Source organism: Portunus trituberculatus, chromosome 38 (genome assembly GCF_017591435.1).
Source record: "Portunus trituberculatus isolate SZX2019 chromosome 38, ASM1759143v1, whole genome shotgun sequence".
Lineage (NCBI taxonomy): Eukaryota > Metazoa > Arthropoda > Malacostraca > Decapoda > Portunidae > Portunus > Portunus trituberculatus.
Genome location: NC_059292.1, coordinates 15,436,101 through 15,464,090, shown reverse-complemented (window position 1 = coordinate 15,464,090; position 27,990 = coordinate 15,436,101). Strand labels below are relative to the sequence as shown.

General features: G+C 39.4%; 1 protein-coding gene across 1 annotated transcript in view; it reads right to left on the bottom strand.

The window, feature by feature from the left end:
* Window positions 1-27,979, bottom strand: part of LOC123515174 (splicing factor 1-like) — an 85,279-nt gene extending 57,300 nt beyond the window's left edge. Inside the window, exon 1 of the mRNA XM_045273682.1 lies at window positions 27,576-27,979. Within this exon, the coding sequence (XP_045129617.1) occupies window positions 27,576-27,825 (250 nt within the window). The 5' untranslated portion in view covers window positions 27,826-27,979. The remainder of the gene's footprint in view (window positions 1-27,575) is intronic.
* Window positions 27,980-27,990: the final 11 nt, after the last annotated feature.

The window sequence follows — 27,990 nt, the reverse complement described above, 5'->3', positions numbered from 1 at the left end:
ATCCCATGTAGTCTCAATTTGTTCACTAGCCTCCTATGCGGTACCTTATCAAACGCCTTGCTAAAATCTAGATATATAACATCTATACTATTTCCATCATCTAACTCCTCGGTAATATATTCTAAGATATCGAGCAAATTTGTAAGACAGGACCTCCCTGATCTAAAGCCATGTTGGGTATCTCTAATTAATCTATTCTCATTTAAATGCTCCCAAATACTTAATGATTTTCTCTAGTATTTTACATACTATACTAGTTAAACTGATCGGTCTATAATTATTCTCATCATCCTTCCTATCTTTTTTAAATATTGGTGTAACATTAGCTAACTTCCAGTCCTGTGGTATCTCAGCAAACCTAAATGATCTTTCAAAGATTAACTTAAGTGCTTCAGAAATACTGTCTACACCCTCCCTAAGTACTCTGGCATGTAGCTCATCAGGACCACTAGCTTTCCTATCGTCTAGTTCAAGAATAAATTTCCTAATAATTCCCAGTTTTATATCAATATTTTCTAAAGCTCTTAAACTACTCGTCGCACTGTTTGTAACAGGATTTCCTATTCTTTCCCTAGTAAATATTGAAGAAAATTGTTCATTCAATAATTCTACTATGTCTTCATTTTGATCCACTACTACACCATCTTTTCTGAGTGGTCCAATCCTATCCTTATTTCTTTTATCACTGACCTTGTAATAACTATATAATTTTTTGGGATCTTTAATCCCAGCTCTAGCTAGTTTTATCTCTGCCTGCCTTTTACTTTTTTTTTTATAACTTTACTCAAATCATCCCTGACCTGTCTGTACCTAATCAAATCTGCATCTTCCCCACTTTTCTGGAACTCTCTATATGCCCTCTTCTTCTCTCTGATCTGTCTACCTATCTCATGAGTCCACCATAATGGCTTCCTGTTTCTCTGCCTTATATCTTTGTAAGGGATACACTGCATCACTATACCCACATCTCCTGTGCAGTTTTACTTCCAAAACTATCTTTCCAGTTTACCTCTCCTAATAACTGACATAACCTACCATAATTGCCTTTCTGATAGTTTGGGATTCTAGTCTTATTCACTATATTATCCCTACTGGAATTAATGATAAATCTAATTATATGATAGTCACTGTTTGCTAAAGTCTCTCCAACCTCAACTTCCTTTAAACAATGCTCAATATTTGTTAGTACTAGTATGTCTAAAACCTTCCTCCCACTAGCAGGTTTATCTACCATCTGCACTAAATAGTTATCCTGAAAACTTTCCATAAACTTATTTTCACTAGCATCTCCTACTATCCTCTCCCAGTTTACTGACTTAAGATTAAAATCCCCTAAGATAATTGACTAGTACACCCCCTATTTATCTCATCTACCATAAGGTTGTCTACATCTGCTGACTGGTTAGGACATTACAAGGGCACTGGCCAAGGGCAAACAAAGTGTTGGAAAAAAAAAATCCCGCTGGTCTATAAAAAGCTCCTACTCTAATAACCTTACTTTTGTTTACTCTAACATCCAGCCATAAGGACTCTACTCTATTATCTACCTTAATACCATTAACCTGACTGGAAATGAAGGATTTTTTTACATAAGTAACTACTACTCCACCTATCCTACCAATTCTCTGGTGTAAATACATAATGTATCCATCCACTTCATATTCTTTCCTATTTCCCCTAAACTTTTCTTCATTTACCCATGCCTCTGTGACACATACAACATCTAAGTCCTCCTCAACTATATAACTAGATAACTCGTCCTTCTTGTTCCTAAGACTCCTGGCATTTACATAAAAACATTTAAGTCCTGCTACCTTCCTAGATGCTGTTTCCTTATTTGGAATCCTAATCTTATTCTCTCCTATTAGCACCTGGAAATCTTTCCTAATCTTTTCACTATCTCTGTTTAGCCTATCTAATTTATGTCTAACATCTTTCTTCTGGAATACATTTGCTACCTTACCCCCTACACTCCATCCCAACTCCCCGCTCCAGACATCCACTCAGCACATCCACACCCTTCCTACTCAGATGCACACCATCCATAGCATACAAATCCCTTCACCCATAGAACCTATCCCATACATCCACAAAGCTGACACCCACATCCTTACACACACTTGCCGTCGCTGAGAGAGGACGGCTCGTCTCTGGCTGCGGACGGGAAGAAGTGAAAATACCTATGGTGTTACAGGGCCCGGGTACCTCTAAGTTAGTGTCCTGTTGATGTCCTACTGTCGCATAGTGTTGAAAGTGAGGGATATGGAGATGAGAGTGTGGGCGGTGATTGTTTTGGCTGTAATCAGCTGACGATAACAAACATGGCGGCTACCCCTAGGCAACCCAAAGATTTTGAAGGTTTCGTAACTACTCCAAGAGAAATGGAGAAATTAGATATGGATGCAAGAATCCAGGCACTGGAAAGTAAGTTCCTAAACATTTTGTCCATAGAAGAAAAACTGGATAGAGTTATAGCCGAGAATGATTCGTTCAAAAAAGATATCTATTTGTTAACGATAGCGAATAAAGAGCTATTGAAGGAAAAAGTAGAGATGGAGAAAGAAAACCAATAACTAAGGAAACAATGTGAAGAGATGAAGGCTAAACTCCTAGAAATGGAGATGAAAATATCCGAAGGGGACTTGAGGAAGGAGGAATGCCTTAATCTAATTGATGCTAGGATGAAAGAAGTGAACCATGAACATCAGGAGGTACAAAGGTCCTTTAGGGAGATAGTGAAAAAGCAGGAAGAGGAAAATAAAATGATTACGCAGAGTGAAATGGTGAAGGCACTAAAGGAAAATGAGTATGTAGTGAGAGATATTGCTGAAAAGAAAAAATGTGTTATCATAACAGGATTGAGGGAGGAAACTAACAGAAACTGGCAGGATAGGAGGAATAAGGAAAATGAATACTGAATAAGATCTCTGCGGAGGAAGAGGACCTATATGTCAAGGTAGAAGAAAGTGTGAGATTGGGAGCTTTTGAGGAAGGCAAGAATAGACCATTAAAATTGAAATTAAAGTCTCAGGTGGCAGCTGAGGCCTTGTTGAGGAGGGCTTGGAAACTTAAGGACTCAGAAGAAACCAAAACAATTTACATAAGAAGAAATATGTCACAGGATAAGCGAATGAAAATGAAAGAGCTTGTAACTGAAGTGAAAGAGAGGAACGACGAAAGAACAGAGGAGGAAAAGACCAAGTTTTTTTGGAGGATGAGAAATGGGAGGCTAAAGAAGTGGTGGATAAAACAGGCGGAATAAACATTACATGGAAGAAAGAGACTAGGAATGGAATACAAGTGACTTACATGAATATAGATGGATTTCTGTCTAAGAGGCTAGAATGTATGGATTACCTAAGAAATAACGAACCGGACATAATGTGTGTAGTGGAAACAAAGCTAGACTGGTTTGTTGTAAAACACTACAAAGTATGGAGAAATGATAGAAAAAATAAAGGAGGTGGTGGTATAATGGTTCTTACTAAGGAAGATCTGATAGTGAAGGAGGTGAACTATAGTAAGAGAAATGAGGAAGTGATAAGTATGCTTATAACAGATGGCAAGAGGGACATTAATATTATAACAGTATACATACCACCCAGAACCAGTGCTTGGGAATATGAACAGTACCAAATGGTGATGAGAAATACTCTAGACAGAATGAAGCAAGAACTCATCAGAAAGGATAGAGTGATGATAGTCGGAGACTTTAATTGTAAAGAAATAGTGTGGGAAGACTACAAAGTGGTGAACGGTGGTGAGTGGGCAGAGGAATTGTTAAAGGTAGCAACAAATAACTTGATGACACAGTGGGTGAGATCACCAACAAGGTGCAGGGGACAAGATGTTGCAGCAAGGTTGGATTTGGTATTTACCAGGGGCATCTCTCTAAAAGAGGAAATTGAACATAAATGTCCCTTGGGGAGAAGCAATCATGATGTCCTAAGCTTTGAGCTGGATACAGAATTAAGCACGAATAAGATTGTGGAACGCAGGAGGAAAAATTAAATTATACTAGGGCAAATTATAACCATATAAGGGAGTTCTTTAATGAAATTGTCTGGTCCGTGGTATACCAGGAAAGGGATATGCAATTGAAATACGATAAATTTATGGATTTGTATAACTCTGCTGTGAAAAGTTTGTGCCATATTACAGAAAGAGGACTTTAAATAATAAACAGTGGTTTAATAGAAATTGTGAAGAAGCAAAAAAGAACAAAGAAAAGGCATGGAAGAAACTTAAGAAAAACAGTGATGTATTATCAAGAGAAGTTTACAAAACAGCAAGGAATAGATATGTTGAAGTAAGGAGAACAGCACAGAAGGAATATGAACAGAGGGTGGTGGAAAACTGTGATAGTGACCCAAAATGTCTTACAAATTCATAAATGGAAAACTAAATATAAGGGAGGCAATAGTAAAGGTAAAAATTGGGGAAGAAGTATATGAGGATGCTGGAGATATAGCTGAAATTTTGAATGACAACTTTTGCAAAGTGTTTACAAAGGAGGAGCATTTTATGGGAGGAAGGCCTACGGAAATAAAGCAAATGCAGGACATCATGGTTACTAAGGAAGATGTAAGGAAAATTATAAGTAATCTTGATATTAATAAATCAATGGGGCCTGATGGCATATCTGGGAGGTTGCTAAATGAATGTAAGAATCAACTGTTGAACCCCGTATTTGATATTGTGGAAAACCTCCATACAAACAGGATTAGTCCCGTAAGAGTGGAAAAGAGCTGACATTGTGCCTATATACAAGAATGGTAGTAGGATGGAACTGCTAAATTATAGACCAGTATCATTAACTAGTATATTGTGCAAGGTATGTGAAGAAGTAATTAAAGCTAAGTGGAGTGAGTATCTAGAAAGTGAAAACATTCTGAGTGAAAGAGAGTTTGGTTTTAGAAAAGAAAGATCGTGCGTATCCAATTTATTATGTTTTTATTCAAGAGTCTATTGTGTGGTACATAAAGTACCACACAATAGACTGATGTGGAAACTAAAGAAGATTGGAGGAGTAAATGATAAACTAGCAAAATGGATGGAAAATTACTTAGTGGGAAGAGAAATGAGAACCGTGGTGAGAGGAAGGAAGTCCGAGAGGAAGAAGGAAACCAGTGGAGTTCCACAAGGATCAGTGCTTGGTCCCATCATGTTTTTGATTTATGTTAATGATATGCCAGTAGGAATTGACAGTTACATGAACAGGTTTGCGGACGATACTAAAATTATGAGGAGAGTAAAGAATGTGGAAGACTGTAACAAGTTACAGAAAGATCTTGATAAAATATATGAGTGGAGTAAGGAGTGGCAGATGGAATTTAATATAGACAAGAACCATGTTATGAAAATGGAAAGAAGTAGATACAGACCAAACTGGGATTACAGTCTGGGTGATGAGAAAATTAAAGAGACCAAGGAGGAGAAAGACTTAGGAGTAACCGTGCAAAACACTTTGTCACCGGAGAAACACATTAACAAGATTTTTTGGAAAACATATAACATGCTTCAAAATATTGGCCTTGCATTCCACTACCTAGATGAAGGAATGATGAAGAAGATATTATGTACCTTAATAAGACCCCAGTTAGAATATGCAGCTTGTGTCTGGTCACCGCATATGAAGAAAAATGTGAAGAAGGTAGAAAGGGTACAGAGGCTGGCAACAAGGATGGTACCAGGACTCAGGGAGTTAGACTATGAGGAAAGACTGAGGAAGCTGGGGCTGACCACATTAGAAGAGAGAAGAACAAGAGGAGACATGATAACTATGTATAAATTGGTGAACAGGATTGACATACTGGACAGAGAGTTGATAAAGGTGACCACAAGTAATCATCTCCAAGGACATCTGTCTAAATTATGTGAGAAAATACAGTTTCCCGCATCGTAGCATTGATAAGTGGAATAAACTGAGCAGTGATGTCGTTGACGCGGTGTGTGTCAATCAGATGAAAGAGAGATATGACAGGAATGAAAAGGAGACAGGACACAGAGAGCTTAGCTCGGGCCCTGTAATACACAAATAGGTAAATACAAATAGGTAAATACATCCCTTTTACCAATGGCCCTAGACAACCATTCCCTGCTAACATACACACGAGGCAAGATTCTTGACACTACACACCTCCTGCCACTCTCCCTTATCTTGCCTAACATTTCCCGAAATCTTGCCACTGACTCCTCCGACCCACCTGCTCTGACATCGTTCCCACCTACGTGCAAAACTACTACACCCTCCCTCTCCATCCCCCCAACTCTCTTCTGCACCTCCTCACTCACTGCCTTCACACCTGCACCAGGCATACACACGTTCGTCCCCCTATCCCTGTCTTTTCCACAGAAAGTGCTATCTAAGTACCTAACCTGAGAGTCACCCACCACACACCTGAGGTGTGCTAGGTGTTTTAAAACCCTCCTCCTTCTCTCCTCTACCCCCTTCTCTCTCCTTTCACTCACCACAACCACCTCATTCACTCCACTCTCACTCTCCCCCTCCCCGTCCAATAAACCAAACCTATTTTCACACTCAACAGGTTTAGTCCTATCCTCCCTAACTGCCTCTGCTTTCCTTCCCCTCACAACCTGTCATCTCTGCCCATCCTGACTACAATCTTTCCCAGTCTGGCTCGCCTGCTCCCTCTTCCCCACTCTGCTCTTCCCGACAGAGGCCCAAGCCACCCTGTCGCCCTCAGAAGGTCCAACCTTCGGCCTAACACTGATCACCTACCTAATTTTTTCCACTGCCTCCCCAAGCCTCTTAACCTCCTCCTTCAACTCAAAGATGAGAACTTAGTTCGCACTTTTCCCCTCACTTAGCTTTCTCATTTCCTCTCGCAATTCTCGGTTCTCAAGAGAAAGAACTAAATTCTCGCTCTTGAGCCTACACACCATACACTCAGAAAAGTCAACGACCTTCCTGTCATGCCCACACATCTCACACACAACAAATTCGCCCACGATCCTGGAGGATCATAAGTTATTATCGGATCATCAATTTGGCTTAAGGAAAGGGAGGTCATGTGTAACAAATCTACTGAGCTTCTTATTCAAGAGTGATTGACAAAATACAAGAGAGAGACGGATGGATGGACTGTGTATATTTGGATTTAAAAAAACCTTTTGACAAGGTACCTCACATGAGACTGCTATGGAAATTAGAGATTTATGGAGGTCTGAAGGGAAAAGTGTTAAAGTGGATGGAAAACTACTTGAGATGGAGGGAGATGAGAACGGTAATAAGGGATGCAAAGTCAGACTGGTTGGTAGTGGAGAGTGGAGTCCCACAAGGTTCAGTGCTGGCACCAATACTTTTCCTTGTCTATATTAATGATATGCCAGAGGGAGTAAACAGTTATATCAATTTGTTTGTGGATGATGCGAAGTTGTGTAGGTGTGTGAAGAGTGAAGAAGAATGTGAAATTTTACAGGCAGATCTGGATAAGATTTGGGAGTGGAGCAAGAGGTGGGAGATGGAATTTAATCTGAACAAAAGTCATGTGATGGAGATGGGGAAGAGTGGAAGATGGCCAAGAGGGTCATATAAGATGGGTGAAGGAGTAGTGTTGAAAAAAGTGGAAAAGGAAAAGGATTTGGAAGTGATAATACAAGACCATGGGCAGTTTGAGGCTCATATTGACAAGATGTTTGGAGAAACATATAATTTGATCAGAAATATTGGATTAGCCTTTCATTATATGGATAAAGATATGATGAAGAAATTAATTATTACGGTAATTAGACCAAGATTGGAATATGCTGGGGTGGTTTGGTCCCCTTATAAAAAGAAGCATATAAGGAAGTTGGAGAGATTGCAGAGAATGGCAACAAAAATGGTTCCAGAATTGGCAGAAATGACCTATGAGGAGAAATTAAAAGAAATGAATTTGCTTACCTTGGAACAAAGAAGAGAAAGAGGAGATTTGATACAGGTGTATAAACTGTTGAACGGTTTGGATGAAGTGGATAATGAGCAAATGATGTTGAGAGAGGAAAATTTAAATAGAACTACGAGATCACATTGTAAAAAGATAGTCAAGGGAATATGCTTGAAGGATGTGAAGAAATATAGTTTCCCACAAAGATGTATGGAGGTGTGGAATAGTTTGAGTGAGGAGGTGATGTCAGCGAGGAGTGTGCATAGTTTTAAAGGAAAGTTGGATGTGTGTAGATATGGAGACGGGACCACACGAGTATGATACCCAGGCCCTGTAAAATTACAACTAGGTGAATACAACTAGGTGAATACACACACGCACAGAATGAGAGAGAGAGAGAGAGAGAGAGAGAGAGAGAGAGAGAGAGAGAGAGAGAGAGAGAGAGAGAGAGAGAGAGAGAGAGAGAGAGAGAGAGAGAGAGAGAAGGGAAAGAAAGAATAAGAACAAGGGAGAAAGGAACACTACCTACACCATTCTCTCTCTCCCCTAACTGGTGTAGAGGTATGGAATAAGAAAATGAAAGGGAGATAAGGAGGACAAGGGAAGAACCACTGGGGGTAAAACTGTGAAGCAGACTATGCTGGTGAGACTTCATTCCAGATAGAGGGTGGGGCATGATGTAGCTCCATTTATATGATTGGTGGGGTCAGGGATGGTAGGAAAAATAATAAAATCAAAGACAATATACAGATCAGTCAGCAGTAACTAAAATAAAAATATAAATGACATTTATGTAGTTGTCATTGTGTATGCTACTGACACATCATGACACGTATGTAGGAGTCTTCACATTGAAGGGATTATCATACCACAATCTGAGAAGCAGGGCAAAGAATCTTACTTTCATCTCTGTGAATGATCCATGACCTGAACAACTGCTAGATGTGCTCTCTACATTAGTTTCCTTTTGCATCATACTTGCTAATAAACATTCTCCCTGCTATATGATTCACAGTTATATGATCACTCACTTTTACAATTATTTTCCTTTACTATCCTTGCCTGCTATACAATTGGTTATGCTTCACTTTTAAAATCATCTGAACATGCACTCAATAACTCTGTATGCAAGTATAGGGGGTATTTGTTTGGGTATGTTAATGCAGTGTATATATTTAAGTTATTTTTATTTAATTTTATTTTATTTTGTTATTATTATCATTATTAGTCATTATCAATTATAACTTTTGCATTTAATTTATTATGTTATTATTTTGTATTCAAGACCACTTAAGGTGTAGCTCTTCCATACCTCATTGTTTTGGGAACATTATGATAAGTTGTGCCAGTTGATGGATACATGGGCTGAAGGCAAGCAGTACTTCAACACCTGTCCTGCAGCCCCGTTTTTAATTATACGTACCGCCACTGCAGCTGGGTTTGACATAATTGTTTTTATTGCAGAAATTAAATCCTTCTGGTCCAAAACAAAAGAAAATACCTGCTGTACATATAAACTTTCATGCTATCAGCCCAAACGTGTATAAGCCAAGCCTTTTCTATACCCGCCATCCATGTGGGAGGCACAAGTGGTGTGTCATAAGGTAAGCCATACCCGTTGGCATATTCTATGAATCCAGTAATACTTCGAGATACGAACACTCCAACATAAGTTTTTTTTTTATATACGACAAAAAATTTCATGTAATTTATGCCTCAAAATATGAAGATATTTCTAAGATACAAATAGACATCAGTAGGTGGCGCAGCAATCGCTTGGCTACCCACGTCCACCCGAACATGCAGTTCACGTTGTGTATCGTTGTTCATCCTTTGTGCATGTATGTGTCTGTGCTCCTCAGCAGTGTGTATTTTTTTCTTAAGTTTTGTGAACTCAAGACCTCATGATCATGGGTTCCAAAAGTAATTATAAGAAGGTTGAAAAGAAGAAACTTAGAAGTCTCACAATGGATATGAAACACAAGATAATTGCAAAATATGAACGTGGTGTGCATATCTGTGACTTGGCCCTGTGTGCTAACACCAGTAGTAACTGTAAAGTCAAACCATTGTAGGTGTATCATTCTGAGAACCCCAGGGTCTTTAAAGCACAAAAGGTGTTAAAAGAGAAACTCCAGGTCATGTGGCATGCCAATAGTAAGGCATGGTAACTCGCTAATTCCTCCTCCGTACTACATATACGAAGTTCTATCACAGTGTCGGCAAGCACGAATGCAAATTGGGAGTTTTCGCTCACGCTAACTCGGCGGGTTTGGCGAGACACACACAAAATAGCCTGTATTCACATACTGATTACACTTGGAAATTCAATAAACGAGTCAGTACAAATGGTGTTCTGCCCACAAGCAATTCTTCCTCTTTGCAATGCAAAAAACCAGAAGTCTCTAGATGCTATGGTTACCAAAATATCACAGGTCGAATGAGGTGGTATCATCTGTGCTCGTGGTCTTGCGTCCAATCGGGTTTAGCGGCCTTGGCTAGAGCGATAGAAAACGGGTCCCTTCTCTCTCTCTCTCTCTCTCTCTCTCTCCTGTTCTGATACCACTCTCATTCAAATGTCTCCCCGCTACATGGCGAGAGACCCGAGGTGTAGAAATAAGGCGCGCGGGAGAGGTGGCGGAATCGGACACCGTGAAATCATTGTCGCTACTGCCATCCATTGTGGAAGTTGGTGACACAGTGACGTATAGCATATGTTTACTCCTGATGAATGTTGCCAGCTCACAAGCAAAGAAAACGAGAAGAAAATAGCCAAAATATAACCCAAAAATGCCTAAACATCTATCAACGTGCCCCAAGTCTTGCGTGATGAACGTCTATCGGTGTCCCGAGTTTTGCAGGTTAAGTTGTTATTTTGGGCAATATAATATATTTATGTCATGCATACAATAAACATTGTATTTATCTTATATTAAATCTATATTTGGTTAGTATTTAAAGTATGTTAAATTTGGGGGGATAAATTCGTATCACTAGAACGAATACATTCTATTTACATTAATTTTTATGGGAAAAATTGAATTGATACACAATTTTTTTTATATACAACGATCATCATGGAACAAATTAAATTTGTATCTCGAAGTACCACAGTATTTTAATTTGCTAACGTACCAGGTGCATCACCCACAGTTTTGAGTATTTTTTTTTACCAATGACACTGTGTCGTCACTCACACGGTACAGATTAAAGTATACAGGGGATCCTCATGACTCAACTGTTCGCAGTTCAAATTATCGCCAATTCGAACTCAGTTAATTAATACCCAATCCTCAACGTTCAACCGACTGACTCGCCAATTTGACATTCATATCTCGCTTGCCACCACCCGGTCAAATCAGCCGCCAACCCACCAGACAGAAGTGTAAACCGACACTTCACTATGCGTCGCTTAAGGCGGCGTCACACTAGCACTTTTTCGTTAACTTTTTTGTCAACTTTTGTCGAAGCTGGTCGTCACACACAAGCTCGCTTCCGCCTTTGTCGCGTTTGTCAAATGTAAATGTAAATGTAAATGTAAACAGTTGTTCCTTGGAAGTTCTGCCTTGGAATATCACAGTCCCAGAGAAATGTAAAAAACAACTTAACTACTTTTCACTCTTAGACTAAGACAAAAAAACGAAGGTTTCATTTTACTACCATCTGCTCATTTAATGAATACCAAACTCGCTTAAACGAAGTTTTATCCAGGTAATTTTTTCCAAGTTTGAAAGCCCCGCCATATCACACAAGCCGACAAGCTTTTGAATACATTAGCAGCCGCAAATACTAAGGCCTGCCTCAGGAGAAATCCTGGGACACCTGTAGAATCAAGATCAAGATCAAGCCTCTCGTGGACAACACACACCACTCACTCCCATAACAGCGTCAGCAGCAGCTCGTCTTCACTCACTCAACTTACCACCAAAACTCCTTGCAATGTGGCCTAGCATTCCTAAGAAGACCAGGAAGTTTCTTACTCTCGAAGTGAAGCTGGATATTATTCACAGACACGTGAGAAGCGAGAAAACTATAGCATTGCTGGCCACCATCTTGACTCCATATACTGGCTCTACTATTTTCAAGTCAGCAAATTATTAAGAAGGCTGGTGAGACTGTATCTTCCTTGCAAGCTAAAAGAACCACCTGAACTCGTGACTCTACAATGGATAAAATGGAAAGCCTTGTGGAAATGTGGTACATAAGTTTTGTATGCTGTGCAATGATACGCCCTTTGTTTACATTCCACAGGTTGCCGGTTAGTGTCTTTCCCGTTTCACTCTCCCTCCCTTTGTAAATCTAAGATCATCAACATTATAAAGCTATGTACATACATACATTAGTGTACATTATAATGACTTAAATTAAATTTAACTGCCTAAATGTTAAACTTCATAATTTTTACTTTCATTAAACCTTTCACCGTACTATGATGCACTCTCGCTTTGCTTACTCTCAGTGGAAGTTCAAGTCAGGGGTTAAACTTGTTATAATCGGTTCGCTCAACGAAGTTTCACTTAACGAAGTGTTTTTATGAAAGTAACCCCTTCGTTAAATGGGGGTTGCCTGTATATATATATAAATATATTTACATCTACTTATCAAGATTCTATTGATTTGAGATTATAGCATCATTCCAATTAACAAGAAAATTAATTTTATTATAAAAGTGTAAATTAGAAACCATAGATCTTAATCTGACTAAAAATTGACGCTAGAGGAAAACAGTGTGTTTCGTCTGACTCAAGACGACGGAAAGCCACCTCCAGCCCCAGCTCTAAGAAGCACAATTTCCTGCCTTTCAAAGATAAGTTTAAACTTATAAGAAAGTGTGAGGCAGGTATAGCTCACAGTGTCGTTGCAGTGCAAATGGGTGTCCCTAGATCAACAGTATCAACAGCAAGACCGCTGCAAGTGTTAGTATTCCCCAAAATGTACTGTACAGCACCCTAATGTGTTTAATAAAAAAAAGTTGTAAATAAATGAAGCCTTTAATAGTACTGATTTAGTCTAAGTTAGTGTTTTTTAGAGGTTATAGTGATGTTTTGAGAGGGTCTAGGCTGGAGGTTGGTCCCTATCTCTCTTAATTTTTAAATATCTTATGGGAAAAATTGCTTCATGATTATAATATACGCTGATTCAACCAATGAAAAACCATCCTAACCCCGTTGAATTGCGAGGATCTCCTGTATTTGCTATCCACCCTGTGTTTCCTTCATTACCTCCAACATTATTATTATCATCATTACTATTATTATTATTGTTAGTTATTATTATTACTATTGTTATTATTATTATTACTATTATCATTACTATTATTACTATGAGTTATTATTATTACTATTAATGCTGTTATTATTAACATTACTATCATTATCAATATCACTGTCTATCACTTAAGTATTTCATCTACAGTGGCCCCTCTACATATGAGCTACTCTATTTACGAGAAATTCGCGACACGAGATGTCTTTTGAGCAAAAATCTTGACCGACATGCAAGAGAAAATCCAAGTTACGAGAATTTCTACATGCTCCCGCTAGGTGGCAGAGCAGTCAAGACGGCCCAGCATCAGCCAGCACATGTTTCCCACCATATAGACCTGATCCCGTGCTCTTGTGTTGTTTTTATCACATTTATTTCCTTTTTGCAGCTTTTTTGTGACCTTAACCATGAGTTCTAAAAAAGGAAATGGAAAGATATTCTCTGAGAAAAAAAACGGAATGATGTCAATTGAAATGAAGCAGATAATAGACAAACATGAACATGGTGTTCGTGTGAGTGATCTCATAAAGCAGTACAATCGGTCATCATCGTTCATTTAAAGTTAACTTTAGTGAATTTCAAGTGTAAGTGCTTACTTATTGTCAACAATCTCTTGTGCTCCCTCACTCCTGCACCTATCTCCCTGACTCCTCCACCACCACACATACACCTCCGTTAGATGCTGCCGACTTCCTCCATGGTAAGTGCTCATAATAAACTTGCAGTTTATCTCATTAATATCATTTTATTTATCTTATTATTATATTTTTATGTTCAATTACTATTTGAATGTGTTTATAGTAATTGGAAGATGTGTTTTATAGTTATTTAGGGTTAACTTAGATGATTTTGGGAGGCCAGGAACAGATTAATTGATTTTCAGTTATTTCTTATGGGAAAAATTCATTCGAGATACAAGAAATTCTAGATACAAGCTCGATCCAGGAACCAATTAATCTCATATGTAGAAGGGCCACTGTATTACACTTCATCATTTTACTTGTGGCATCCTTGCCACATGCCTTGTAGCTTGTTAGTCACAACTGTAAGTGAATCACAACTCTGCATCCATGAGGATCTAGTCATACTACGTATAAACATTCTCTCATTATACTGAAGCCGTTTTATACAGTACAGGCAACCCCCGCTTAATGAAGGGGTTACGTTCCTAAAAAAAACCTTTGTTAAGCGAAACTTCGTTAAGCGAACCGATTGTAAGTTTAACCCGACTTGAACTTCCATTGAGAGTAAACAAAGTGAGAGTGCATCATAGTACAGTAAAAGGTTTAATGTAAGTAAAAATTATGAAGTTAAACATTCAGGCAGTTTAATTTAAGTACACTCAACCCTCGATTTGCCGGACTAAAAGGGGGGAAGGCTTGTCCGGGAATGGCAAATGTCCGGCAATGGAAAATGTCCGGGGGTCTACCCCCTTGCCGGACTTTACCCTATACAGGTTGAACCCCGCTTTAACGGCATGCGATTTACCGGAATCCCGTGTTTAACGGCAAAAATTTCCGGTGGGAACATAGTGTTGTCTTTAACGGCATTTCGGCACCTGCACCAGCTGTACCAGGAAGTTGGAAAATAAATCAGACATTTTTGTTCAGAAAACAAAACTGAGGGAGAAGAAAGAGACTTTGCACCAGATGTGGAAGACAAGAGAAAGAAAAATAAAAGAAAGGCAGGATCAGGAAGAATAGAAGTAACAGGAGGTGCCGAGGCAAAGGCAAAACCTCCGACGACCATCATCATCATCATCATCATCATCTCACCACGTGGGGCCGTAACACATGCCAATGCCGCCGACACACGTGTGACGCGGCAGACTTGTTTACAGTCCAGTACTAGACGTGTATGTCCGCCCGCGCTGCCATCTATAGTGCCCGATTTGCGAACTTTGTCTGGCGCGGTAGTTTGAAATCGACTTGTCCCGGACTTTTTTTTTTTTTTTTTTTTTTTTTTTTCCACAGACTCTTGTCCGGCAAATCCGAAATCCGGCAAATGGAGGTCCGGCAAATCGAGGGTTGAGTGTAATTATAATGTACACTAATGTATGTATGTACAATAATACTCCGCTTAACGAACGTTCGTCTAACAAATTTCCGGTATAAAGTTAGACCATAAGGTCCACATAACGTACAACCACATCCGTTTTAGCGAATTTTTGGGGTTTGAATTTGCCAGATGAGGGACCGAACGTGACAGCTTTGCTGTGATTGGCTGGCTCCCCGCCTTTGTCTCTAGCGCTCCTGGAGCTGGATCCAAGATTCTTTAACAATGTCAGAGCAACCTCCTGCCGCGAAATGGCTTCCATGAACGCTTGCAGGGACGGTGACAAGGTTGCTATCAGGTTGCTCTGAGGTTGCTGGGAACACCACCTCTGGAGGTGATGTTACTGTCTTATATATGCATTTATGTTCACAAAACAACATTTCTATTAGCTTTTTACAAACCTTGCCCCCAAGAAAGGATTGTTTTGTAATGCATAAAGTGAAATCTTACATGGAATACCAAAAATTAAAGCAGAGATGAGATCGGCCACTGACAAGGTGGAGACTCACGGCAACTCAGCCACTTTTTCTTTTTCTTGTGACCCTTTTAGCTTGCGTGTTGTCTTTCACCACGATATTCAATTTATGTTTCCACTCCTTTATTGCCTGCTATAATGGATATCATATCTTAGTACAGGCAACCCCCATTTAACGAAGGGGTTACATTCCTAAAAAACACTTCGGTAAGCGAAACTTCGTTAAGCGAACCGATTATAACAAGTTTAACCCCTGATTTGAACTTCCATTTAGAGTAAGCAAAGCGAGAGTGCATCATAGTACAGTAAAAGGTTTAATGAAAGTAAAAATTATGAAGTTAAACATTTAGGTAGTTTAATTTAAGCCATTATAATGTACACTAATGTATGTATGTACGTAACCTTATGTAGACGATCTTAACTTTATGAAGGGAGGGAGAGTGAAACGGGAAAGACACTAACCGGCAACCTGTGGAATGTAAACAAAGTGCGCATCATGGTACCGCATACAAAACTTATGTACCACATTTCCACAAGGCTTTTCATTTTATCCATTGTAGAGTCACGATTTCAGGTGGTTCTTTTAGCTTTCAAGGAAGATACGGTCTCACTAGCCTTCTTAATAGAGTCTGCTGACTTGAAAATAGTAGACAGTAGATGGAGTCAAGATGGTGGCGAGCAATGTTATTAGTTTTCTGGCCTCTCTCGTGTCTGTGAATAATACCCAGCTTCACTTCGAGAGTAAGACACTTCCTAGTCTTCTTAAGAACGTTAGGCCACATTGCAGGGCGTTTTGGTGGTAAGGTGAACTAGGGAAGATGAGCTATTGGTGACGTTGTTATATTTTGACTGGGGATTGAGTGGTGCGTGTGATCTTGATCTTGATCTTGATGCTACAGGTGACACAGAATTTCTTCTGAATCAGACTTTTGTATCGGCAGCGCCTGTGTTGTCCACCAGAGGCTTGATCTTGATCTTTATTCTACAGGTGTCTCAGGACTTCTCCTGAGGCAGGCCTTAGTACCAGCAGCTCCTGGTGTATTCAAAAGCCTGTCAGCCTGCATGATACGATGGGGCTTTCAAATTTGGAAAAAAATACCTGGATAAAACTTCGTTAAAACGAGTTTGGTGTTCGTTAAACAAGCAGATGGTAGTAAAACGAAACCTTCGTTGTAGCGTAATTTCGTTGTGTGAACCTTCGTTAAACGGGGGTTGCCTGTATTCATATACAGTAGAATCTCGAATCTCGATCAATCTCATCTCGATATTTCGCATCTCGATTGCACCATAAAAAACACACTGTTCACACATCTCGATGAAATTACACAAATCTCGATTGCTTTTTTTTTTTTTTTTTTTTTCATCAAAAACGCGGCGTATCGCGATGCGATTGTTTTGATTGCTCTCCCACCTTGCGGCAGCTTGTGGAGTGTATCAGTACACGCGGCCTCCCCCCGCTCTGTTTAAAACCAGGTGTGTGCGTTGTGTGCGGTCAAGGTCGTTTACGGGTGCGGGCAGGCTACCTGGATCCCATTCATCATGTTTCCCGCAGCGAATGGAAGGGCCCAAGGGGTGGATAAGAACGAAAATGAGTGTAAAGGACAACAAAGTGTGAAAAAATGCGGAAGTGAAAAACGTGATTATCGAAAGGGCAAAAAACTGAACAAATACACTGCAGAGGACAAGGATAAAGTGTTGCAGCTCTTGGAGAAAGGCTATAGAGTCAGTGAAATACAAAAACTTACTGGCATTCCTCAGAGTACTATTTCCACATTGAAAAGCAAAAAAGATGAAGTTAAAAAATCAGTGACATTGGCAAAAAAATTGTTCACAGGAAACACACTTGGACAGCGCCGCATCACGTGTATTTATAATGAAAGTAATCGTCTAGTGGCAGAAATGGAATATTATCTGGTGAAGTGGATTCAACGACGAGCAAGAGAGGTAGCTAGTATCAATGGTCCTCAGCTGCGTGAACAGGCAAGGATATTCTACCAGGCTGTTTGCAAGAAAAAACAAGTAAAAAATCCACCTGCATTTAATGCTTCTGTGGGGTGGCTGCAGAAGTTTAAGAAGCGGTGTGGCATTAAATATGCACAGTATCAAGGCGAGATATCTTCTGCTGATAGTGAAAGTGCTGCTAATTATCCCGCAATGGTCAAACAAATAATAGAAGATGGAGGCTATTGCAAAGACCAGATATATAATGGTGATGAGACTGGCCTTTATTGGAAACGTTCTCCCAAAGCCACCTTCATTTCTAAAAATGAAAAACAAGCACCAGGAGTAAAAGTGTCCAAAGAACGTATCAGCTTTCTTTTTACTTGTAATTCTTCTGGCAGCCACAAAATGAAACCTCTTATCATTCACAAATACAAAAGGCCTAGACCTTATAAACACGCAGATATGCAACAACTGAATGTTTATTGGGAGACTACAGCTTCAGCCTATATGACCTCAGCACTTTCTATCGAGTGGTTCGATAAATACTTTGTCCCTGATGCAAAGAAAAGTGTGAGGAACTAAACCTGGATTTCAAAATCCTTTTCTTTCTAGACAATGCACCTGGCCATGCAAAATTCCTCATAGGGAGGCATCCATGTGTTCAAGTCGTGTTTTTGCCCCCAAACACTACTTCCATATTACAACCCCTGGACCAGGAAATAATAGCCAATGTAAAGCTATTATACTATAAGTACCTTCATGACAAAATGCGACATGAAACAGATAGCAATGATGAGCTGGTTGAGATCGAAAACTCCACAAATGAAAGTGAAAGTGATCGTGAACTGTTCGCCACCTCCAACCAGGCCACCGACACCGCCACCCAAGCCGCCGCCAAGCCCAAGGTCACCACTGAGGAAGACGTTTCGTCAAAAGGAGCTATTTCTGTGAGGCAGTTCTGGAAATCCTACAACATCCGGAATGCAGTGGATTTAATGGTGAAAGCTTGGAATAACATATCAAATGCAACTATCAGACATGCCTGGGAAAATCTGCTAGCCGAGAAAAATTCTTCAGATTCCTCACAAATTCAACGACAAGCTGATCTACTGGCTGACGCTGTGACATCTATTACAACTGTTCCTGCCCCTGGATTCTGTGATGTTAATGAGAATGATGTGATGAAAGAGTTATTAGGAGAAAAGGTTGATGCAAGTGAAGCAATCGAAAATTTAATTAAAGAAGACGTAATGGAGGAAGAATTGGAACAGCCTGATACCGTGTCACAGCCTCCCTCCCTGAGTGTTCAACAGTTGTCCGAGGCACTGGGGCTTGTGGGAAAGGCCAGGGATATTGTGGAGGGGAAAAGTGGAGAATGAAACTCTCCAGGAGGCATTTGATTATCTCAATAGAAAAATGATGGGCATTTACAACAGTAAAGTCAATGAACAAAAACAGTCCACTATAACGAGGTTATTCAAGATGCAGCAGCGAGTCGCCGAGGTCATCGAGAATGTCACAGAAGACGACGACGAAGGACCAATAGACCTTGCTGCTTTGGACACTGAACTACCAGAAGAACCACCATTTGTAGGATTTAATGCAGAGACTGACGGTGCTGGCTGCAGTGGAGAGAACATACGCAATGCCATGACAAGATTAGGGAGTGAAGGTGGTGAGTCCCAGTAGCCGAGCCACCAGCCCAGTCCCCATCAATCACCCTAATTTTATTTCAATAAATATAAGGTAAATATGTGTTGTTTTATTGTAACATTTCATTAGTTTTATTATATGAACTGTAGTGTGTAGTGTGGTAAGTACTTTAGGTGTCAGCCTGAGAGTTTGTGTACTTGATATAGGTTAGTTGCCAAAGTTTTGGTCCCAATTGCATTTTTCCCTATATGAAGTTAACTTCGCATCTCGATATTTCGAATCTCGATCAGTATTTTGGGTCCCAATTACGATCGAGATTCGAGATTCTACTGTATGCTCATGCCATGAGGATAACCTCGACTCCATGGCACTGAGTGATAGTAATTCACTATCACTCTGTGCCACAGAGTCAAGGTTATGCTTTTTTTTTTTTTTTTTTCTTACGATAAGACCTATAGCGCCTGTAGGCACACTTGAAGAGTGAATGGGAAGCGCTGATTAGCTTCCGCCTATTAGTGGCACAGGCAATTTTATTTATAGTGGTACCCATATTAGGCCCCATATCACCACCCAAGCTCATCTTGAATGTAACCACTAGAATCTGGGCATCATGGTGATATGTAGGTAACTTTAAAACACTCGACAAATGGCAAAGTGTTTTAAGGCTGTACGTGGTGGGATTCTAACCTACGCGTGGACGTCTGCTCGATCCCAAGCTCACCACCTTATCCACTACGCCACCGCCTCCCTCATATGGCATGAGCATATATGAATACTATGATATGATATCCATTATAGCAGGCAAAAGAGGAGTGGAATATCATGGTGAAAAACAACACGCAGGCTAAAAGGGTCACATGGAGAAGAAGCGGCCGAGTCGCCGTGAGTCTCTGCTTCGTCTGTGGCCGATCTTATCTCTGATTTATTTTTTGATATTCCATATAAGATTTCACTTTATGCATTACAAAACAATCCTTTCTTGGGAGCAAGGTTTGTAAAAAGATAATAGAAAAATATTTTTTTTTTTTAACCCATGAGGTATGTTGGGACCAGCCCAGAACGCATCCCCCTTATTTCCATTATTTCCTATGGGAAAATTATGTCCACTTAACGAATTTCCGCTCTACAAACAGTTTTGACATCCCCTATCCTGTTCGTTAAGCGGAGTATTCCTGTACGTAACTTTATATGTAATGTTGATGAACTTAAATTTATGAAGGGAGGGACAGTGAAACAGGAAAGACACTAACCGGCAACCTGTGGAATGTAAACAAAGGGCGCATCATTGTATCACATACAAAACATATGTACCACATTTCCACAAGGCTTTCCATTTTATCTATTGTAGAGTCACGAGTTCAGGTGGTTCTTTTAGCTTGCAAAGGAAGATACGGTCTCACCAGCCTTCTTAATAAAGTCTGCTGACATGAAAATAGTAGAGACAGTAGATGGAGTCAAGATGGTGGCGAGCAATGCTATTAGTTTTCTTGCTTCTCTCATGTCTGTGAATAATATCCAGCTTCACTTCGAGAGTAAGAGACTTCCTGGTCTTCTTAGTAACGCTAGGCGACATTGCAGGGTGTTTTAGTGGTAATTTGAGCGAGGGAAGATGAGCTGCTGCTGACGCTGTTATTGTTTTGAACAGCAGGAGTGAGTGGTGCGCGTTTTGTCCACGAGAGGTGCTGGTGTATTCAAAAGCCTGTCAGCTTTCGTGATATGGCGGGGCTTTCAAACTTGGAAAAAACTACCTGGATAAAACTTTGTTAAAGCAAGTTTGGTGTTCGTTAAACAAGCAGATGGTAGTAAAATGAAATCTTCGTTGTATGAACCTTCGTTAAGCAGGAGTTGCATGTATTTGCTGTTATTCCAATCCCTGGACTATCCTTAGGAACAATATTTGTCAAGTGGTTTAAAGTTACCTACATGTCACCATGATATCCAATTTCTAGGTGGTTACACCAAAGTTGCGGTTGGGTGGTGATATGGGCCCTAATATAGGTACCACTATAAATAAAATTGCCTGTGACACTAATGGGCAGAAGCTGAATAGCACTTCCCACATACACAGGCAACCCCCGCTTAACAAAGGTTCACACAACGAAATTTCGCTACAACGGAGGTTTCATTTTACTACCAGTACCATCTCCTCATTTAACAAACACCAAACTCGCTTTAACGAAGTTTTATCCAGGTAATTTTTTTCCAAATTTGAAAGCCCCGCCGTATCACGCAAGCCGACAGGCTATTGAATACACCAGCGCCTCTCGTGGACAACACACACACCACTCACTCCCCTTGTTCAAAACAATAACAGCGTCAGCACCAGGTTGTCTTCCCTCGCTCAACTTACCACCAAAACGCCCTGCAATGTTGCCTAGCATTGCTAAGAAGACCAGGAAGTCTTACTCTCGAAGTGAAACTGGATATTATTCAGACACAAGAGGCTCGCCACCATCTTGACTCCATCTACTGTCTCTACTATTTTCAGATCAGCAGACTCTATTAAGAAGGCTGGTGAGACCATATCTTCTTTGCAAGCTAAAAGAACCACCTGAACTCGTGACTCTACAATGGATAAAATGGAAAGCCTTGTGGAAATGTGGTACATAAGTTTTGTATGAGATACAATGATGCGCCCTTTGTTTACATTCAACAGGTTGCCGGTTAGTGTCTTTCCCGTTCCACTCTCCCTCTCTTCATAAATTTACGATCATCAACATTATAAAGTTACGTACACACATACATTAGTGTACATTATAATGACTTAAATTGAACTGCCTAAATGTTTAACTTCATAATTTTTACTTTCATTAAACCTTTTACTGTACTATGATGCACTCTCGCTTTGTTTACTCTCAATGGAAGTTCAAGTCAGGGGTTAAACTTATTATAATCGGTTCGCTTAACGAAATTTCTCTTAATGAAAGTTTTTTAGGAACGTAACCCCTTCATTAAGCTGGGGTTGCCTGTACTTTTCAAGTATGCCTACAGGCACTATAAGACATTAAAAAGAAAAAAGAAAAAAAAAAAAACACCAGCAGTGAGTAAATATAAATATATACGTACTCCAGCACCTAAGGTTTCTCATCTTCCATAAAAGGGTCACTTCTTCATCTCTGATGACAAGGATGATGAGTGAGCACACATAAGACTGTAGGTGTCCCTTAGCCTTGGAAGGGATATTAGGGCCCTGAAACATAGGGTGGAGCCACATACCCATCCAACCATTTTGATGAATGTACAATTCTTGCATATCAAAAGGTATATGTAATGTAAAGAAGTACCAAACTTGATGGCCTTTTTTCCCAAAAATTTGTCCTGCGTCTAATATGCAAAGTTGAGTTTTCCCATAGCCTTATCTTCTCACTAACCTAACTCACAAACAATACTTCTACCTACCCTAACTGCATGCATATTATTTTATTGCTGGTATTATTATCATTATTATTACTATTATTATTATTATTATTATTATTATTATCATTATTATTATTATTATTATTATCAATATTATTATTATTATTAATATTATCATCAGTATTATTGCCCTAAAAAACTCATTTTTGTAAAAAACTAAAGCAATCTAACCTGAGAGGCTGTAACACATGATTATAAATATCAGCTAATTGGAATCCTAACTCAATGCCATCTGACGGTGAGGAATAACAGCAAGTTCATGATCACAAAGTTGATAAAGAAAAAAAAATAGATAAAGCTGCTTGTGAAAAAAAAAGGAAAAAAATAGATAAACCCACAACAATAAAAGAGAAAGCAACATTAAGGGCACTGTTGCAAAGGCTATCTACCAACTTTAAATCTGATTCAATCTGATTATAACAAAACATATCAATATCCTCAATGTTATGGATGCAGGAGGAAAAAGATCTAGCTACACAATCTCTTACAAACTACAAGTGGTCGATTATGTCAAGTAGCACTGCAATAGAACAGTAGCAAGGTCTTTTAGGCCGTAGGCCGTGGTGCAACAAATACAGCCAGGAGTGCAACATTGGCAACGCTTCTCAATATAAACAAATCAACAGCTGGGTCACCACTTCCACCTGCCTCCCCCACCAAAAAAGTATTTTTATTTTTTTAGAAATTTTTATGTGAGATTTTGTTGATTTCTAATCTTTTCACAACATACATTATTTGATTTAATCCTCCCCCATCCAAAAATCCTGATTTCTGTTAGATCCCCCAAGATCTTCGGAAATGAGAAATAAGCATAAGTTAGAGCTAAAAAAATAATCATAACTCAAAAAACATTCATTTACAATGGAAATGACACATACTATCAATCAATTCACATTTTTCACTAGAAAAAACATAAGCCACATACCAGAATCCATGGTTGGATGAAACTACAAACTGACCATGTTTTCTGCTTATAAAATATACTGCTAGATTGCTTTCAATATATGTTTAAATACACAAGAAACTATTTTTTCCTGAATTTAACCTGTTCAAATGGGGATGCATCTTATATGCCCGTGCATCCTGAATGCTGTCAAATACAGTATCTATTTATAACACACTATAAGATAGTGTATGTATTACACATCTTATATTGAATTACATATAAAATTCTGCATTCCTGGTCAGATATCGTAATCAAAAAAATTCAAGAATCAAAAACACATGGCAACCATACTTCCATTCATGAAATGAGAAACATATATACATATATATATATATATATATATATATATATATATATATATATATATATATATATATATATATATACATATATATACAGTAAGACCTCGTTATACGCTAGTTCTTTATCCGGTAAATTCACAGTTACGGTATTTGGAAATTACTACGTACCTTCGATTCAATATACGGTATGAAAAATTCATAGATACGGTATCCGCTCAAGTCATCTGAGAGGGCCCAACGCGGGGGAGCAGGGGTGATGACGTCATCCACACTACACCTCCCGCCACTCACAGTACTGACTTAACTTGACCATCCTTAAAGCCTCTTATCTTGATTTAGGGTAATACAGGTAAAGTTTGGAAAGCCGGTATTAACTATGACTATACTCAAAAGTGTACGTACATGTGCTATGATGGGAGGTAGAAGACTGATTAAAAAGTCAGTGCAAACCCAACACGAAAGTTATCATGAGTCAAATAAATCATCATTGTTATGAAGTTACCAAACCAGTAATGAACCAAGCTGCTTGCATGACCATTGATCGAGTTGTTTCACTATAATAACTCGTGTGTGTTCTCAATAAAGTTAATTTTATTCATAATTGCACTCATGCTAAATTCACACTAGCTTTTCATCAATCTTCATTGAAATTATATGAAAATATAAACTGATTGCCTCATCCCATGCCAAACATCCATTACCACAAAAATATGGGCTCATTACCCCACTGGGGTAATTTACCCCTAGGTTAGGAACCACTGGGTTAGGTGGTAGCACATCACAGTTGGATGGTCAGCAACCAGTTCTCTCTGGGTAACATTGCAAGTGAGTGTCACTGCTCACCTGGTTAGCCACCCTTAGCTCCCAAACCAGAAAAATACAACGAAGAGTAGGAAAAAGGTTACTTGTATGTGAGGACAAATTTCCTTTCTAGTAGATTTCTGTCAGTTTTGTACAAATTTTTTTTTTATTTCAAATCATCAGTTTTTAAGGGAAAGGGGGATCAAGGGGATAAAAAATAACAAATAGTGATTTACAGGTAAAACAAAACAGATTAATTCAATGTTTTTTTTTTTTTTTTACCAAAATAAACTAGTAAAGTGAAATTTCACCAAATAATGTTCATTATTACTTGGTGTCACTGTTCTACTAAGGTCATCACTCCATCCCTCTTCGTTACCAACTACCTCATTGCAGCTCTTTCACTCAGCTGAAATGACATGGGAATGAAAACCGGAATATGATAACAAAAACTAACCTAACCCTAACTTTAACCTAATCTAACCTAATCATGCTATTGGTCAGATGGGTTTTGAGGAAGACATATCAGCAGTGCATGTCGTCTCAACTAAGTTACGTTAGCTAGGTTAAGACATAAAACATAACATAAATAACAGGATAACAAAGGGCCACCAGGGCCCATCTGGGTTATCCTGTATCAGTCGCACAGCGACCTCGTCATCAGTACTTAAAGATACACTTACTAGTACTACACAATACATTATATACTAATTTTAAATATTTGGCCCATTAACAGGGCTAAGTCCTGCAGCGAACTCCTCTACAATCTGTGATCCCCATACATGGAGACCATGTCTTGTTTAACTATAGTAAATATCTTATAAAAACTATCATGCAGTGCTATACATGATTATAAATCTAATAAATTTAAGTGCTTATCTAATCTGTTTTTAAACATTGTCAAACTAGTGCTATTTACAACCCTCTCTGGCAATGCATTCCAGAAGTCTACCACCCTATGACTAAAGAAATATTTTCTTATATCTAACCTGCAGCCTTGCTTTCTAATCTTCCTGCCATGATTTCTAGTCCTACTTCCCTCCTCTAAGGTAAAGAAAGATCTCACATCTATGTAGTTTGTATCTGAGAACATTTCAAATAACTCTATCATATCCCTCTTATACATCTCCTCTCAAATGAAAACATGTTTAATTCCTTTAATCTATCTCTATACTCCAGGCACTTTAATGCTGGTATCATCCTAGTTGCTCTTCTCTGAACTGCTTCTAACATGTTGATATCCTGCCTATAATGGGGTGACCAGGCCTGTATGCAATACTCTAAATGGGGCCTAACATAGGAATTATATAAGCTACGCACCACTTCCTTACTTTTATAACTAACATTTCTATTTATAAAACCCAGGATCCTATTTGCCCTATTTCTTGCTTCTAAACATTGCTTTGAAAATTTCATAGTCCTGTCTATCACTACTCCTAAATACTTTCCCTCCTCTACTGCCTCTAGCCAACATCCCTCCATCTCATACCTAAATGCATAACCTGACACTTTTTAGAATTAAACTCCATCTGCCACCTGTCTGCCCATGCTATCAGCCTGTCCAGGTCTCATTGTATTCTGTAATTGTCCTTTTCACCCTGTACTGCACATGCTATCTTAGTATCATCTGCAAACTTTGATACTTTGCTACTAATTCCTATATCTAAATTGTTAATGTACACCAAGAAAAGAAGAGGTCCTAGCACTGATCCTTGGGGTACCCCACTAACCACTTCCTTCCACTCAGACATTGCCCCATTTAATACTACTCTCTGTTTCCTATCAGAAAGCCATTCACTAATCCAATCAACTAACCTACCCCTTATCCCATGTAGTCTCAATTTGTACACTAGCCTCCTATGCGGTACCTTATCAAACGCCTTGCTAAAATCTAGATATATAACATCTATGCTATTTCCATCATCTAACTCCTTGGTAATATATTCTAAGATATCGAGCAACTTTGTAGACAGGACCTCCCTGATCTAAAGCCATGTTGGGTATCTCTAATTAATCTATTCTCATTTAAATGCTCCCAATTACTACCCTTAATGATTTTCTCTAGTATCTTACATACTATACTAGTTAAACTGATCGGTCTATAATTATTCGCATCATCCTTCCTACCTTTTTTAAATATTGGTGTAACATTAGCTAACTTCCAGTCCTGAGGTATCTCAGCAAACCTAAGTGATCTTTCAAAGATTAACTTAAGTGCTTCAGAAATATTCTCTACACCCTCCCTAAGGTAACGTTGGGTAAGGTAACCCTAAGGTTATGTTGGGTTACCATTAGAATGGGTTGGGTTGGTTTAGGTTAGTTTTGGTTATCACATTTTCATTCCCACGTCATGTCAGCTGAGTGAAAGAGCTGCAGAGGGGAGCTTGGAAACGAAGAGGTGGAAGAACGACTTTATTAGGGCAGTGACACTTAAGTAATCAGCTAACCTGACAACAATCAAATTTACCCCTCATACCACTTAACCGGTGGTTGTCTTGCATCGATTTATATATCAGATTTTAATATAACAACACATTCTAAATTTGTAAACCTACTACTAACTACCAAAACACTGAAAGTGACGAGGTCCACACAAACTCATGCACACGGATTTAGAATCAAGTGGATAATAGCTACCAACTCGCCGATATAAGATCATACCTACTCCCATGGGACAAACAACGAGCCTACGTACATATATGGCATGCGTATATGGCACTTGAGGAATCTATGATTGATATTCTTGACCACCCTCTCTTATCTGCCACTAACTAGCTGGAGATTGCAAGGTGTAAAAAAACAACACCCTTCCGGCCAATGACACGTACCTGATTCGCCTTTCTCGTCATTTTCCCGCTTGACAGACAACTGGTTATGGGTAATTTGCGCGGATACTGCGGCAGCGGCGGCAGCGGCGGCAGCAGCAGCAGCGGAAGCAGCAGAGGCCATGGGAGAGTTTGATCCGACGGGACTCATGTAGCTGGGCTTCAGCAGCGAGGCGCCCGTGGGGGCGGGCTTCTTCCCGGCCCCGATGGCTGGATTCATCCTTCCGAGAGGCGTGCTATTAGCTCCGCTCATCTTCGGCACTTACTCTTCACCCGCCAAAATAACTTACACGCGTCTGGTGAAGCAGCACAAATTAGGAAAGAAAAGCGCGTGGGGTGGCGTAGCGCCCCAACACCATATCGACCACACAACACACAAGATGGCTGCAGCTGCTCGCTCTCCCAACCTTGGCTCAAA